We start from the raw sequence: 17,922 nt of genomic DNA on the forward strand, positions 1-17,922 counted from the left end.
ATGAGTAATATAAAATAAACAAAAATTTGTCATTATACCTATTGGTGACTTAGGCTAAAAGAAGGTATTATAGATGTCACTGAGAAGACATTCTGACTTAGCAGAAATCAAACAAAGGAAGCATGGAAAATACAATTCAAGTAGGGCTAAAATCAGAAGAACAAAAGGCAGTACCCAAGTTCCTTGCAAAGGTTGCATGAAAAATAATATTAAAAAAAATAACTGATGAAGACAAAATTAGAGGGAAAAAGATTTTGTGAAAAACTTAAGAGATTGGAAAATGAATAAACAAACGGTAAATAACTTAGCAGAATCAAGAAAGCTGAATCCTAAGCCAATGGTAGGGACAGCAAAAAAGCAGTGTTTCTGGTAGTATGGAACCCTTCTATCAGGTTCAGAAAGTATCAGGTTGCACTAGCAGAGGTGAAGGCAGGGATGAAAACAGAGAATCTCTTAAATATCTACTGAAAAAGTACTCAGCTTATAACTGGTAACAACACTGTCAACAACAGAATGGGATATGTTAATATACTATATATTAATAAAAATGAGGGAAGTACAGCCAAATATGTAGATAAATCTGAGACACAGTGCTGAATAAAAGATGATGAACTCTGATCATTCTGTACAACATTCAAAAACAGGCAAAAATAATGATCTTCAGGACACTGGTTATCTTAGCAGAAAGACGGGGTTGACTGGAGTGGCTGGGGTACAGGCACTATTCTATTTCCTGCCTATATAGAACAGGAATGTTCGCTTGTGTTCAGTTGTACTCTTATGATTTAGGCACTTTTCTGTATTAGTATTAGAGTAAAATTTAAAAAGGCAGTTACATCTTCAGAGGCCTTTCCCAAGTCCATGAGACAGGCAATTTGCCACCCCTCTCCACTGCCAGATTTAAAGCATGCCAAGAGGTAGAATAGGGATGTCTCTAAGTAGGAAAGAGTGGTTTCAAGTCTGAGCCGCTAAGCACTTATTCTTTCCTCTTTATTTTGGAGATAAATTTAGACTTTTGATGAATTATCATTAAAAAAAAAACTGGTAAAATTGGACCTAAAACTTCAGAGCTTAAAAACACAAACATACCAGCCATTGCACTGTACTTCTGTTTGCATTACTATATTTACCCACACTTATTAAAGCTTGGGTATCTGTCACATGCTCAAGTTTTAGAAAGAAAGCTTTTTTTTCTTTTTATGTTAAAATACATTATATATAATATACTTTTCCTGGTTACTGTCAGATTAAAGCAGCAATAAGAATACTGCTAAATGTTCAACTGCTGTAGTTAGTGATCCTGTTTGCCTGGAGTACAAGGCAGAGCACCTAATTATTTCTTCTTCAGTGACTCCTCACAAGTCTTCAAAAGATCATTCCAAAGCAGCTGCCTATAAATTTGGGATGTGATACAGTAAGGATCTCTGGATGCAATTCTTTTTGATTGAGGAAAATTTACCCATATAATTTCCTTTTATCATCTCTCTCACTCCTGTTGAAAGGCTGACACTGTGGTTAAGTCTTCTAAATCTCTATTTTAGCAGCAAAATATCAGGGGGATAAATTATGCAAACATACAGGTGCACATAAACAGTCTCTCATTTGAAACCTTCAGGGTTAGATTGTGGCCCAAATGTGTCCCATATGTTAGAAAGATGATGAGGCACACACCTTGTATCACAAAATTTCCCAAAGAGTTAAGCAATTCATAAAAACACATTAATATTTCTACAATGGCTATGAGTATTCATACTAATGGGACAAATAACAGCCTAACAACAGTTCAGAATAGATTTTGCCAGTCAAATACAAAATTTCACAAAGAAACACAAAAAATGTCTAAGAAGTCAATTAAGGCAAAAAAAATTCAGTTTTCTTATAGTTTTAGAATTGAGAATTGTGATTATTGATCAGTATTTTCCAAAAATAAAGAGAAAATACTTAAATTGAGGACATGGGGGAAATTAAGATTTTTTTTTAATAAAAAAAAGATTTTATGTATGCGTAAAATGATGACATTCAACTATTCTTTAAAAGATCCTCAAGTATATTTTTAATTTAAATATGCATCAGCTTTAAGTTTGTGTCCTGAGAAGGCTGTTATAAATTGTCAGATGAGATGACAATTTACAGAGTACAAGGTAAATGTATGACATTATTTCAATTGTCCGAAGAAATCATCTTCTAACCAGATTTCATGGTATTAAATATAAAGCTAGTGCATAAACTAATTAGACTTATAAATCAATTCAGACTTATTATCCCTCAAAATAATCTTGAGGGACAGCGTTTAGAATCAATAGTAATTTAGTCAACAAATAAGCAAACAACACAGCTAGCAAATTACATCTGAATACTTGAATAAGTTAGTTCCTACCATTGCAAATCCAACATCTGCTTTCTTCAGAGCTGGGCCATCATTTGTACCATCACCAGTTACAGCTACAACTTGGCGTTGTTCTGAGACAGTGCTGTCGATTATACCTTAAATAAAAGTAAATATTTGTGCTGTAAAAACATTTTCTTTAATTAATAAGGTGATTATGCAGAATATCCTGACTAGTCCAGTTTTATGGTCTCAAAGCTAAAAATACATAATTAAACAAACACACAAATGGAAACTAACTTGGATGTTGAGTAAGGACCAACTCAAGAAACTAAGGTTACATTAGGAGCAATATCCTGTTTTAATCACTGAAGATAAACACAATTCACTCAAGATATCAAAAGGAAATGTATTTAGATTTTATTGGGAAACATGAGACTCAATCTAATATTCACTATCTATTACTATTTTAGGAAGCAGAACACATTTCTATATTAAGAAATTGTGAAATAAGTATAAAATCTACTTACCTTTAACAAGAGTATGTTTGTCAGTAGGAGATGATCTTGCTAGTACTCGAAGCTTTGGCCAAATCTTGTCTATCCGCTCTTGCTCAATCTATAAATTTTTATCAAAGTTAAAATGTGTCCAAACCTAGTTCCATAATTCTAAATTAGTTATCTATCATTATTTATCAGTGGTTCTCAAAAGTCTAGAGCAATAGCGTCAGAAACTTCTGGGAACTTATAAGAAATGCAAATTCTTGGGCATGGCCCAGTTTTATCTCATCAAATACTCTGGGGTGGGGCCCAGAAGTCTACTTTTTAACAAGCTTTCTAGGTGACTCCAATCAATGTAAACTCCAGTCTGAGAACTCCTGCTAAATACATTGTAAGATCAAAATTTAAAAATCTCCCCCACTGCCTATAAAAAATGGAACTTCTTTAGTATGAAAAGTTCTAAGTTTGGAATCCCCTAAAACATGTCCACATTAGCCTTTCCAAACCCATCTCTCATTACTCCCTTGCACAAATTGTACTTCTGAAACTGGCTTTGACTCACAGCAACTACTTTGATAAAGCATAATAGCAAGACAAGCTCATTCCCTTTAGGACCAATTTCTTTATCACTTATCCCTTTTATCTCCTAGAATGCTAGTTTTTTTTTGCTTCTTAAGATGTGAACTGCATTTACGCATGTACAGTGCCTAATATACAGTACATAGTCAGTATGTATTTGTTAAGTGAAATTCTTAATATACAAGTTTATCAACTAAAAAAACTTAAAAAAATCCTTACCTCTCCCTTTTCATTTCGTATTCTTCGGTTAAAATCTTTACCTTCCAGGCACAGGAAATCTTCCCCAGGATGTAAAATACCACATTTGGTAGCAATAGCCCGAGCAGTATTAATATTATCACCAGTGACCATCCGTACAGTAATTCCGGCCCTCTGGCATTTCTTTATTGCATCTGGTACCTAGTATATAGAGAAAAAAATCATATTACGATAGAAAATTAGTCCTTCCAAAGTGTGGGGGGACACTGAACAAATATACATTAAGTAGCATACAGTCCCACAACTAATGACAATTTTAATTTCATCTCAAGATATTCAATATTTCTTGAATTATACCCAGTACTCTCTTCTTTCCTATTCCACCACTACAATCTTAGTTCAGGTTTCATTTTTCAATTGCCATCAAACTAAATTTGTTTGCAGTACTTATCTACCAAAAGCTTTTAAAAGCACCTTTTCCCCCTGGCAACCACCAAGTGATTCTTTTCTGGTTGGCTTTCTACCTTTCTGGTATCACTGCCCAGATAACACCTGAGTAAAATGTTAGTGTTCTTTAGAATTACAATGTCTTGCTTTTCCCCTCCCAATTCATATATTTTTAAGAAAATACCTCACCTACTCCCATATCATTTGTGTGCTAAAGAATTTCAAATCTATATCCTTCCTTCATCTCACTTTGAGGGAGCCACAGTTCCACCTGAAAAGTGGGTATCAGAATTTGAATGTGCAAAAAGGACACCATCTTTTCTAAACTTACCTACAGAAGTCTAAGAGTCATCTGTACCTCCTCTTCCATTTTCCTTCTTCCATACATCTCTTAAGGATCAATAACTCCTATAGATTCTACCCCAAACCTCCCTTGTATCATGTCCCTCATGGTTACTGTCTGAGTTATTGCAATGGCTTTTTAATTGGTATCTCTGCCTTTATGCTTTTCCATACTTAAGACAACTAACATACTTTATGGTAGAGTTCTTTTTTTTTTTTTTTTTTTTTTTTATAAACACACCAATTCGCTTCCTTAAAAATACACAATTCTGGCCTGGGGTTATGGTTCAGTGGTAGAGTGCTTGGCTGGCATGCATGAGGCCCTGGGTTTGATCCTCAGCACTGCATATAAATAAATAAATAAATAAAATAAATGTCCACTGACAACTAAAAAAAAATTTTTTTTAAAAACACATGATTCCTCAGCTGTTACACATATACCACAAAGTTCTCCATACAACTGAGTATAATTTAGCCTCAGAATAGTTTTCTAGATTCATCTAAAATTTTCTCTATCACACACAAGTTGTTAGATGAAAGGTTTATATAATCATTTCTGTGCCTGTGCAACTACATTCCCTTTGCCTAGAAAATCCTTTCTGGCTGGGCATTGCGGCACACACCTGTAATCCCTGCAACTTGGAAAAGGCTGAGGTAGGAGGATCACAAGTTCAAGGCCAAATTCAGGAACTTATTGAGGCCCTAAGCAACTTATCGAGACCCTGTATCAAAATAAAAAAAAAAACAAAAAGTGCTGGGGATCAGTGGCCCTGGCTTGAGTCCCTAGTATAGAAACAAAACAAAACAAACAAACAAACAAAAAACCCCACATCCTTTGTGGCTCTTCTCTAACTGGAAAATCCATACTGATCCTACTAGAGCAGAGATCGCAAAAATTCAAACGGCTACAGGGTCATGCTGGTAACATCAACCAGAAAAACATGTTGAAAATGACAAATACAAGAAATATGTCAATGAAAGAGCTACTCAGTTCTAGCCTATTTTTATCCTGGTGGAATGAGAGCTCAATATTAACGGAACTTAAGATTTCAAGAGAAAGAAGAAACATTCTAATTTTGTATATAATCTCTCAAAACTTAATGTTTTATATATACATACATATACACAGATACCCAAAAATAATTTGACAGAATGCTTAATTAGGCCTGTAGACTATTTGAGATTTCTATTCTAAATCCAGTTTAAATGTAACTTCTCTGGAGCTTCCTTGGTCTACCTACTTAGACAAAAGTTGTCTTCTTATTACAGACTTGTTATAAATCTTGCATCATATGTAGATACTTGCTTATCTGAGTCCTCTGTTAAGCTTCTTGAAGGAGGACCCTTTCCCTATCTTTACATCACAAATGCCTAGTACAATTTAGTTCATTTATTTAACAAAGAAGTATCTAGCATAACCAAAGCTTAGTATTTATGCAGTTATTGAATTACATATTATTGGAGAAATAGTCATCACTGGGGCATTTTTCAAAGGGGGGAGCACAATTCTAGACAGGGTTCCATAGGAACAATGTCTATTAAAAGCACAATGCAATTTAATTACTAGCAACTTAAATATGTTTAAGTGTAAAGATTTGCATTGTTAAAATATTTCCTTTCACCCTGTCTCAATTCTTAGTCATCTAAGTCACTGGAGGAGGAATCACATACATTCACACAAACTAATATTTACTGAATGCCAGCAATGATGGAGTAATGAATTAAAAGGAAGAGGTTGCTAGAATTCTTTTTTTTTTTTTTTTTTAATCACTATTTGATTTTGAAAACAGTAGGTGGTCAAGTCAGGTGCAGTGGTGTAACCTTTAATCTATTTGAGAGGCTCAAGAAGGAGGATCACAAGTTTGTGGGCAACTTAGCAAGACCCTGTCTCAAAATAAAAACTGAAAGGACTGGGGGTATGGCTCAGTGGTAGAGCACCTCCAGGTTCAATCCTTAGTACTGTAAAAAACAAACAAATAAAACCATTAGCTGTATAAATGTATATAAAAGATCTCTTGATTTCTCACTGGAGATAAGACGTATCTTAAATTTGCATATCTAAATAGTCAAGTATTAGGTAGTATCTAAGAACAATGATTAACAGGAGGACATTAATCTTGGGTTAACGCTTTGTGGCAAATAGTATTTAAGAAGGGCAGAGAGTAAAATGGCTTGGGAAGTTAGGACCAAGAGGCAAAGGGGAGATCTTGGTTAAAGGATGTGTGATTATAATGAGATAAGAGGACTATTTTTCAAATATCCAGATTTGTAATTACATATCCAGAATGTAGAAAAGTGCTTGCTGGAGTTGAGGGTGTGGGACTGGGGAGAAATGAGGAATGGTTACTAATGATTAGGGAGTACAATTTTTGGATAATGAAAATGTCTACACTGATCATGGTGAAGGCTACAGAACTCTTGAGCATAGTAAGAACCATTAGGCCACACAATTTAATTGGGTAAAGTATATGATACATGTATTGTATCTCAATAAAGCTGCTTAAAGAAATAAAAGCAGACTAGTGTTCATGGACTACCTACTAATCATCAAAGACTTCTAATTTAAAATTCAGACACTACCTTCACTTTTACAGATAAGGAACTGAAGCAAGGCTAAGTATCTTATTCAAGTACCTATGCATATGCAAGAACATTGGATTTGCTCTAGATATCTAATTAAAGATTCTCTATACCAAAACTGTAGTCTAGAATAACTACTCCAAAAAAGCTGTTTCATATTAGTTGTATTTTAATATAAAAGTACTTATCTTATTTTGTGATACTTGAAGAAATAAAAAAGTGTTCCTTACATGTTCAAAAAATAAAACAATAAAACCCTCTATTGACCCAAATGCCAAGAGCAAAATAACAGGTTAGAATGTTTTACCAAAATTGTAGACATCCTGATTTAATATATATGAGGTTAAGATTTAAATACAAGCCAATGTATAAGACTTTATATGGTGTTTCCAGTGTCATAACAGAATCAGAAGACACAGCCTTTTGAGAGAGTAAGATAGATTCAGCTTTGGGTTTTAGAATTTCGTTCAGCTGTATAATGTTTGACAAACACCCTCTACCACCCACCAAATTATGCAAGATAGAACCTATCTCCTCTTCCCTATCAGACTTCTAGTTCTGTTGATACCTAAGTGTTCAGGCCTCTTTCCTGGCTATACATTTTCCCCAGAAGATTCCTTTCAGTCTTATAAATAATTATTCCAGCCTAGAACTCTTTATGGCTCCAACATCCAAATGCCCATCTGACACACATTTGCATATTTCAGACACTTCAATGACATAAAAAACATTATACACAAATGTAGTATATTCATTCCTACTGGTTTGCCTCCATTTACTTTGAAATCATCCCTTTATTTTCATCTTCTCTACAACTGTAGTCTAAGTCTTGAATACTTATTGTCTAGGATCACTGCAATAATTTTAATGGCTTTACTGCTTCTACTTCTACTTCTCTTTAATCTCTTTTTACACAGTATTCAACAACACAATTCAACAGATTCAACAATCTCTTATACAGTATTGTAACAACATATGTCATGTTACTTCCCAATTTGAACCTAAATTTTAGAAAAAAATTCAGAGGACTTATAATCTGAAGATCATCTCATCTCCCTCTTCTTTACACTTACAGCCACACTGTAATACTTACTATTTTTTAAAAATCACTCAATACTTTTTCTTACCTTCAGGTGCTTGCTGCTTGCCTGGAATGTTCTTGCAATTATTCTTTTTCGTGGCTCATTGTGAGCCATCAGATCTCAACTCAAATTCTTAATGTGGTGTCCCTCACTTACGGTATTTCATCACCCAGTGTGCATCCTTTATTGCCCTTAACACACTTCTAACTGTCTTATTTTACATCACATTCGCACCCTTATCCTCAGCACTGCCCACCACATGCCATCCAGAATATAAAAGCCTGTGAGAGTAGGGACTAGTGGTATTTCTCAGTTTTGTTTTGTTTTTTTCCCCCTGCTAAATCTCCCCCTCAGTATACAGTCTATGTATCATCATTCTACCTATTTGGTTGTCTTCTTTCTCCAGAATATAAATTTCATGACTACTTTGTTTACTGAGGTACTGAGAGTTCCTAAAACAATATCAGGCACTATACATTAAGGTCTGAATAAATTAGTTGGCAATTACTGAACAAAAACAGTTTTTGTACTTGTTCTTTTACTCATGTTGCTTCTTTGAATGTACTTACTGCTCTCTTGTTTAGCTAATGTCTCCTGATCCTTTAAGACTCAAATCAGGTAATTAACCTCTAGGAAGTCTTACCTGACCCTTCCAGTGAGTAACACAGCTTAGTGATCTTTTAAGCACATGTCAAAGTTGGGATTTGAAAATACTAGGTCGATGATCTAGAGCTCTACAAACTCAACTGTCTTATCTGTCAAATGAGAGTAATAATATACCACATAGAGGGTAAATGAAATAATGCATGAAATTGGCCTAGTACTAGGTGCACAGAGAGACCTCAATAAAAAGGTGTCATTACTTTAGATTAGGTTGAAAGGTCACGTTCTCTGCTCATATAATGTGCTCTGTATGTACCCGGTCATGTACTAACCGCCTTGGGTCAGAATATGTCTGTCTACTCTCATTCAAGACAGTGACTTCTTTCAAGCTAGGGATTACATCTCTAAACTCCTTATGTCACTAGTGCCTAGGTGTATAAATCTGGTTTAAGTTTATAAACTTAAAGTGACTTAAAGGAAAAAAGAAGTCTACAGATGCATGTTATCTAATATGGTAGCCACTAGAAGATGTTTAAATTTCAATTTAAAAAAATTCAGTTTTTGTTGTTGCACTAGCCATCCTTCAAGAACTCAGTCACCACAGGTAGCCAGTAGCTACTATATTGAGCAACACACAGAGAAAACATTTCTATCATCATAGAAAACTACTGGACAGTGATGATCTAGAGACTGTGAAAACACATCACTTAATGGCATCTATTATTAATTTAAGACAAATACCAATTGAAAAACCTACCCAGTTCAAAGCACTGTGCTAGGTTATGGTGCTATAAATACACAGGATCCCAGAGAGAAGCTGTCTAATTATACACCATAAAAAGGATAGCATATCATCACAAGCACTATTATTTCACTCATCTTAGGTTCACACAGAAAATATAAAATCATAAACATCAAATTTTACTAGAAAGCTGGTTACGCTTAGTGCCTCGACTCTCTATAGTTAAAAAGATTCTGCACATGCAGAGCACAGAATGTTTCACCACCTCAGGTCTCACAGGATCTTCAATCCCCACAACAGCAATGCATGTTAGGCCGGTGACAATATCATTTTCATTATCCCACTCTGGTTCTGGTTCTCCTGCTGGAAAATCTCTGAATGCAAGACATATGGTTCTCAAGCCTTCTGATGCCATCGGTTCAATCACAGTTTTTACAATATCATCACGATCCCTTGGTCTGAATACTTTTGCCTCACCATTAGCACTCAAGATTTTGAAACACCTAAAAGGAAATGTTGAATCCAAACATCAATAATTAACAAAAATAATGGTTAATGCCATTTAAGTGAACTGGAAGGGCAAGAAATCATGGCTTCTGATATTTGGAATTTAGAGAATTACAAATGTTGCATTTTATAGACTTAAGTCACATTTACTTGTCCCTTTTTAAAACAGACAGTTCTAAACCTGCATGGTTCTCATTTGATAGTTCTCTACTTTATCAGTTACTATATTCTTTAAAGCTCTTTGGGAAACTGTTCTGTTAAATTTTCACAAATTCTGACTGGCAAAGGAGAATAAACTATATGCTTGGCCATTTTGGTACAAAGTTAGACATTAATTTTACTTAGCACAAAAATAAAATAATTTCTTCTTTTAAGGTAAAAAGCCAAGTCCAATCAACCCGTTACCTGAGAGGTTGTTTCTTCACCTATATTGTTTTAACCATAAAAGAAATCAAAGTCTTACTGTTAAAATAAGCATTCCATTGGTGGGGGGAGGTAGAGAAAGAGAGAGACAGAGAGAGAGAGAGAGAGAGAGAGAGAGAGAGAGAGAGAGAGACAGAGAGAGAGAGAGAGAGAATGCCAAAATAGTTTCATTTTTAGTGAAACTAACTACAATCTTTTTTTTTTTAATTGGGTAGTAAAATCAGAACACCTCTCTATACTCATCTCCCTTATGATGTCACTTCATCCTTCTTCTACGGAGGTGCTTCCTAAATCTACATCTTCTGTTGTTTTCTAAAACTTGCCATCACTGCTGGAGAGTCCCACCTAGATGTTGTGCCAATATTTTAACCTTAATGCACAGAGATCTGGATATCACCTCCTCACTGCCTATGAAATGGAATCAACATTACCCCAATTACTTTGAGATAAGTCTAAATTTCACTTATTACCACATCCTCTAGTTCCTAAGTCCTGAAATACGTCTGAATACGCCTGGCTCTTTCTATTCCCCTTGCTACTATGTTCTTTTGACTCTTCCAGCTAGAGCTATTATAATACCAATAGCCCTTCATTGGTATCTGTCTCCAGTCCATTCTTTTCCCCCCAGCCCATCTCATCCTTTGATGGAAGAATTATTTTCAATCACAGGTTTGTTGATTCCACTATCTGATGAGAAAAAATTTCAGTTGCATTACCTGGTCTAATTAAGCTTTAATTGTTCAGTCTAACTTATAAGTCTCTACAACAGAATATAAATAAACATTGCTGTGGGAACTCTTAGGGCATACTCACTATACATTACGCTCCACACCAGACATTTTATTTGCATTATTTTACTTCACTGTTACAGAGTTGGTGGTCATCACCCCCTTTTCCAACGCAGGGAAGTGGAAAGAGGAAAATTTGACCTACTTTCCAAAACTTATTAGTTGCAGAGGAAGGCTCAAAATCTGGTCAGTTTAAAAATCTCTCCTTTATGTAACACTTAACTGCTACCAAGCAAGCTAGGGATGAGACAGATTTCTAATCCTTCACACTGAAATTGAATAACCAAGGGTACCACAGAGGGAATGAAGATTCATGTGGCCTGTGTGCCACAAAAGTCTACCCCACTCTTCTGCTGAGCTACACAGTTAGGTATTCCCCTAATACCATCTGCATACTCTCATTGCCTTTCCTCTGCTGTGGCTTCCTTTGCACCTAGCTGTTCTCACCTCACACCAAAACCCATCTTAAATGCTACACCTCTCACCCTAAAATTCTGTATTCATTTATCATATGCTGTTCTTTCTGTTATTTATATACTTGTTTCGATCTGTTAGACTACAATCTGTTATAACCCACATACAAGTAAATTAAAAGTGGAAATATTTTAAATGTTGTAATTTCAAATGAATTACAATTTTCCAAAATTAAAGTTTTTTTTTTTTTAACAGTTTATACTTCTCTACTGGAATTTAAGAAACCAAAACTGATTTCAACACCTGTAGATAAATATTAGGGAAATTAGAAGAAAACATGGAATGTCAAAATGAAAGCTACTAGTCTGTAGAAGGACGTAAGAAACAAGATGACTACACAAAATGAATGAGATATTTAAAGATGACATTGCAACAGCATAAGATAAAACTCCCTGTGATATAAAAGGGGAGTTTTCATGATCCTATAAAACAATGGAATCAACATGTCTAAGAGCAAACATCAAAGTTTGCTTCATTAAATCTATCAGACTGAACACAACAGGCGTAGTTTCCATACAGCAAGATAGGAAGAAATAAGAGAAGCTAGAGTGTGAAAATGGCAGAACACCATGGTGTAAGTGTCTGGATACCATAAAGCACACTAAAGAGCTCTAAGAGTCCATTAAATGCCTGATACTCACAAAAAGAAAACAACAACAAAAACAACATAGAAGGTTTTCTATAAGGCAAGGATAGGCAGTATCTTAATCATCTAAGTATTTTACTCTTACTTTTTCAGAATTATTTCAGATGCACCTTTGCTGAAAATTCGATAACTTCCATCTGAATTTTTCAGGACAGTACTCATGGACTTCCTAACAGAGTTGAAGGTATAGACTTTGTACAGTGCTTCCTCTGGTATTTCATTTCTAACATCCTGATAATCCCGTTTTAAATCCAAAAGAAGTCCCAACAAGGCACATTCAGTTTTATTACCAACATGACGAGGTAATCCACCCTCTTTCTCTGGTGGCTGCAAGAGAAAACAGTTTAGAAGTTAGTAGCATTGTGTTTCCCTACGAAAATTTAAATTTACAATGTAAAATAGAATGTGACATTCTGAAGCAAAATTATATGAAAAATGTCTGTTAATATCAATGTTTAAAAGGACACAGAATGGCAAGGTAGAAAGAAGCTTGTAGTTAAGGTGGAATGACAGGAGTTCCAACTGCTAGGCACTAGCTATATGAACTTCTGGCAAGTTACACGATTGCTGGTCCTTGGCTTCAGCATCTGTAAAACAGGAGCACTTATGACCCAAGAACTAAACAAAGTAAGATGTATAAAGTTTATAGTTGTTTCCTGATACACAATGGGACTTAATTTTAACTCCTTTTTTCTCTTCCTGTTTGAATTATAATATTTAATAATTCAAAGTAAAATCTGTTACCAATTTGTATATCTTGTAATGAGGTACTTGTTGCCTTAAATTATTAAGAAATTTCTTTTTTTTTTTCATAATACTTTCATGAACACTTCTTTATATAATCACAACAGTACTAAAGGCAGGTGTGATCATCTTTACTTAAAGTAAAAACTCAGACTTTTAGATAGTAAAGGCAAAAAGAGATGCAGAACAAAGACCCATAACTTTTCAGTTCATTCATCCAATCCAAGTTACTTTTCACAATATAAATAATTTTCAATATTATTTTGTTCATGGTTTTCATACACAAATCTTTAGAATATATAAAGCTGAACAAACTTTATGCTCTCTGTAATAAATGTTTAGAATTTACAAAGTTGGAAATATTTTATTCCAAGGTGGCACAAGCTTGTAATAACTTTATTGGTTGTAAAAAGGTCTAAGGACAACTTTACAGAAAGGAACTATTGAGAAACAGGGCATATTCCAAGCATTTATAAAAAACAAGTCATTTTCAGTTGAAATTTATCTTCAAAATTCTCTCTAGAAAATTGACAGCTGACTTTCTACAATCTGGTCTTTCCTCAAATAAGCTTAATAAGAATTTAAAATTAAGAATGTGTTCTGGTGTTCTGATTATAAGGCTTGAGACAGAGTTTAAACACTCCCCAGGGCCAAAAAAAAAAGAAAAAAAAAAAGTAAATAGAATGCATATGTTGATCAATAGATCTTACTTATAATACAAATCATATCAAAAGAAATAATTAACCCTAAGATTTCATCTCACCCCAATTAGAATGGCGATTATCAAGAACACAAGCAACAATAGGTGTTGGCGAGGATGTGGTGAAAAAGGAACACTCATACATTGCTGGTGGGGTTGCAAATTAGTGCAGCCACTCTGGAAAGCAGTATGGAGATTCCTCAGAAAGCTTGGAATGGAACCACCATTTGACCCAGCTATCCCACTCCTTGGCCTATACCCAAAGGACTTAAAATCAGCATACTACAGAGATACAGCCACATCAATGTTCATTGCTGCTCAATTCACCATAGCCAGATTGTAGAACCAACCTAGATGCCCTTCAGTTGATGAATGGATAAAGAAACTGTGGCATATATACATACAATGGAATACTACTCCGCAATGAAGAATGATAAAATTATGGTATTTGCAGGCAAATGGATGAAATTGGAGAATATCATGCTAAGTGAGATAAGCCAATCTCAAAAAACTAAAGGACGAATGATCTCGCTGATAAGCGGATGAGGACATATAATGGGGGGGTGGGAGGGGTTAGCATTAGGTTTAGGGTTAGGGATAAGGAGTGTGGTAAGAATGAAGGAAAGAAGGACTGTATAGAGGGAAAAGAAGGGTGAGAGGGGTGGGGGGAAGGGAAAAAAAATAATGAATCAAACATTATTGCCCTACGTAAATGTATGATTACACAAATGGTATGCCTTGACTCCATGTACAAATAGAAAAACAACATGTATCCCATTTGTATACAATAATAAAAAAAAATTTTAAAAAAAGAAATAATTATACTGATTATTATATTGATGTCTTTTAAAAACCTAACACCATGCAGTTCAAATGACAGATTTAAAAGATTACAGTCTAATCATTCCAGATTTAAGAACGTTCATATATTAATTATTAAAGAAACCTTACCAATATTTTTGATGTATAAGCACAATTCACTGAAATTCCTGTTACAAGATAGGACAAAATATTTGGCGGAATAGCTTCTGGTTCAGGAACCTTTTTATAATGTTTTTCATTTATGTAAGCTTGAACGACTGTCATTCTGTTCATTGTCAATGTTCCTGTTTTATCTGAACAAATGGCTGTAGCATTTCCCATGGTTTCACATGCATCCAGATGCCTTACCAAATTATTATCTTTCATCATTTTCTACAGTGACAAAAAAAATGAGTTAAGCTACATATAAAACCAATCATCTCATTACAGTAAAAATGATAAAAGTAGCACTGAAACTCCTGTCTTGGCTGGAATTATGGCTCAGCAGTGGAGTGCTTGCCTGGCATGTGGGTTTGATACTCAGCACTACATCTAAATAAATAAAATAAACGATTCATTGACAACTTAAAAAAATGTCAGAAAAATCTCCCTGCCTTACATAAACACATGGTAAAAAGTATCCATTTAATACTGGAAGAATATTAGCAAATCTGACCTATTCAAATAAGGTATGAGCTTCCCACTTTTCAGTGTATAACAAGCTAATAAGTGAATACAGATACCTGTATCTATATGCAAATCACATTGACTATACATCTCCAAAAGACCAGTAAAGTGTCTTCATGTTACAAGAGCAATAACAATATGTATAGGTACAGTGGTATTCATAGTACTGTAAGATAATAAGGATAAAGTCTCCTTATTAAATGTAAAATAAAAGACTGCTATATCAATCTCCAGGGAAAAAGTTGATTCATTAAGATAAAGAGCATGTGAGTATGTAGTTGCTTCTCCTTTTTTCCCCCAACTTGGACAGACTACTATATATACAGTTAATATGTCAAAACCAGGATTGGATTATTTTTATCTATGCCATATGCTGGAGGACTTGATATTTTCATCCTTAGGATCAAAATGTATCTCACCACTTTCTCTTATTTACAACTAGAAAAGAAATCAAGAAGCCAAAAGTTTTCACAACAGTTTCAAAGGGCATTTAAATATACTTTATGATTAATTTTAAAAAAATGTAGAATGGATTAACTTGTACAAAGTTTTTTTTTTCCCCGTAACTACTAACATGCAAGATACTGAAAATCAGTTGGGTGAAGAAATAAATACGGGGAAGAGAAATGTGTTCTTCCCAAACTACTTGAGACCTGCATATTTAAAGTGTAAAAGAATGAAGCCTATAGTTAAGAAAACATGTTTAATTTTGTAAAACCCTAAAAGAAGATCCATGAAGATTATACTGTAGTAAAAACAACAGTAATTGGTAATATCAGGGCTAAATAAACATTTAACAAAAGCTTAAAGAACATCACTTAAAATGTTCAAAATGCTCTTATTCATTTTTTATTCAATTCATTTTCTATTCAATCTGCCTTTATCTTTCTCATCAATTGAAAAATTAATATCATTAATGACTACTCAAAATGAACTAATTACAGTACTGGCAAAATGACTAATCAATGTGCCTAAAATCTGTATTTACCCCAATTATTTCTAATTATTTTAAAATATTTCTAAAAGAACAAATAAATGATTATACTGTATTTTACCATTACTTTGAAAATAAACTCAAACAATAAGCAAAAAAACATTTTTATCCTGACAGGTCTATCCATTGTAAATCCCTTTGGAATACTGAAGATGAGAGTGCTAGAGCAGAAACTATGACTAATTACTTTATGTTTCTCACTGTTAGCAATGTTATTTAAGGAGAACTGTTAATTAACATTTCATTTCAAAATTTATGAGAGCAGCATTCTTTCGGTAAGTGTAATATAATTTTTTCTTTTAAACCTGCAAAATCATTTTGAAAGAAAGATCAGTTGGGATGTTTGAAAGTCAGTAAAAGGCTGGGCCAGAGGGAGAGCCGATAAAATGATAAAATCTGAATTATTTTTTGAAAATATCAATCCACCCGTAAGTGTGAAGATCAGATTGTGGGACAATTATGAGAATGGGAGAGTAGAAGCAAGGAGGCCTCAAAAAGTTGAACCTGACTTAACCCTCTTTGCACTGTGCCACAGGTGAACAGCAAACACCCTTAACTTAATTTTACAAGGTGGGAAAGAGGAGGTGACGTGACATGACCGTATAACTATAACACAGTGAAATTTAGGTTAGAACCTGGCCTAACAGAGTTGTGCTTAATACTGTGTCAAGGCTGCCTTCCACAGAATGTATAGGTCTCCATGAAAGAGATACTCAGTTCAGGGGAGGTACAATTAGTTACTGCATTTTTAAAGAAAACAATGTACACTTACAGAGATTCTCCACTTTCAGAACCAGAAAAGGAGAAACTGGATGTGCCTTTTCCAAACCAGCTGAAGTTTTAAACATAATAAATCAACTATTTTGTACTAACCTTGACAGAATAAGCCAGTGAGATAGTGACTGCAAGTGGAAGACCTTCTGGCACTGCAACCACTAAAACTGTAACCCCAATAATGAAGAACTTCACAAAATATTGTATATAAATCGGTGTGCACTCAGCGAGCCAAGGTCTCTTCTGAACCCAGAAGGTATCAATTACAAAATATAATACTAGAATGATAACTGTGATGGCAGACATCAACAAACCTTTCAGGATACAAAAAAAGAAAAACGCAATTATTTAAATATTCCAGATACTACCACTGCCAGTTACATATTAGGCACTGTAAAGAGATGACTGACTTGATAATACTTATTATTTTCATTTCTGAGAAATTGTTACCTCCTTTTTGCACCTAACTCATCACTTAACATTGTCAGATTTAATTTCTGTTTCCACATATAGCCCTGACCCCAGGAGGACTAGGAGAAAAGCATTTACAGTTCTTAGATTTAACTGTATCTTCTGTCTTCTACTAAGGTTGAGACAAAATAGTAGTTAATGACAAGAAAATACAAGATGCTTAGCATATGCCAGAGCTTTACAAGTTCAAGAGACAATTTGTCTACTGCTGAAACAGAAGCCAGTAAGAATCTAATCAACCAGGAGGCTCATAAATAAATATGCTATAGTTGAAAAGAATATATGCATATATATGTGTATTTATACACACATACACACATAAATAATCTCAATTATTATTTCTCAATTTATTTTTGGTCTATCCTTGCTGCTTCATTAACTTAGAAAAACAAGTGTTAAATACATATCACAAAATATTTAATTCTCTAAGTTGTGGGATATTCAGCCTATATACATATAAATTTAAAAACAAAATAAGCCTACATATCTGGGTTAAATTACAGATCCAGAGTCT

The 17,922-nt window shown here is 34.3% G+C and overlaps 1 protein-coding gene across 3 annotated transcripts in view; it reads right to left on the bottom strand.

Annotated features, from left to right (window-relative positions):
• Positions 1–17,922, bottom strand: part of Atp2b1 (ATPase plasma membrane Ca2+ transporting 1) — a 107,889-nt gene that overhangs the window by 15,657 nt on the left and 74,310 nt on the right. For all 3 annotated transcript variants that reach the window (XM_047551125.1, XM_047551126.1, XM_047551128.1), the window contains exons 9-15: positions 17,037–17,251; positions 14,633–14,875; positions 12,323–12,564; positions 9,665–9,902; positions 3,625–3,804; positions 2,857–2,944; positions 2,378–2,484 (exon numbers count right to left, since the gene is read on the bottom strand). In XM_047551125.1, the coding sequence (XP_047407081.1) occupies positions 2,378–2,484; positions 2,857–2,944; positions 3,625–3,804; positions 9,665–9,902; positions 12,323–12,564; positions 14,633–14,875; positions 17,037–17,251 (1,313 nt within the window). The remainder of the gene's footprint in view (positions 1–2,377; positions 2,485–2,856; positions 2,945–3,624; positions 3,805–9,664; positions 9,903–12,322; positions 12,565–14,632; positions 14,876–17,036; positions 17,252–17,922) is intronic.

This window comes from Sciurus carolinensis, chromosome 4 (assembly GCF_902686445.1).
Source record: "Sciurus carolinensis chromosome 4, mSciCar1.2, whole genome shotgun sequence".
Taxonomy (NCBI): domain Eukaryota; kingdom Metazoa; phylum Chordata; class Mammalia; order Rodentia; family Sciuridae; genus Sciurus; species Sciurus carolinensis.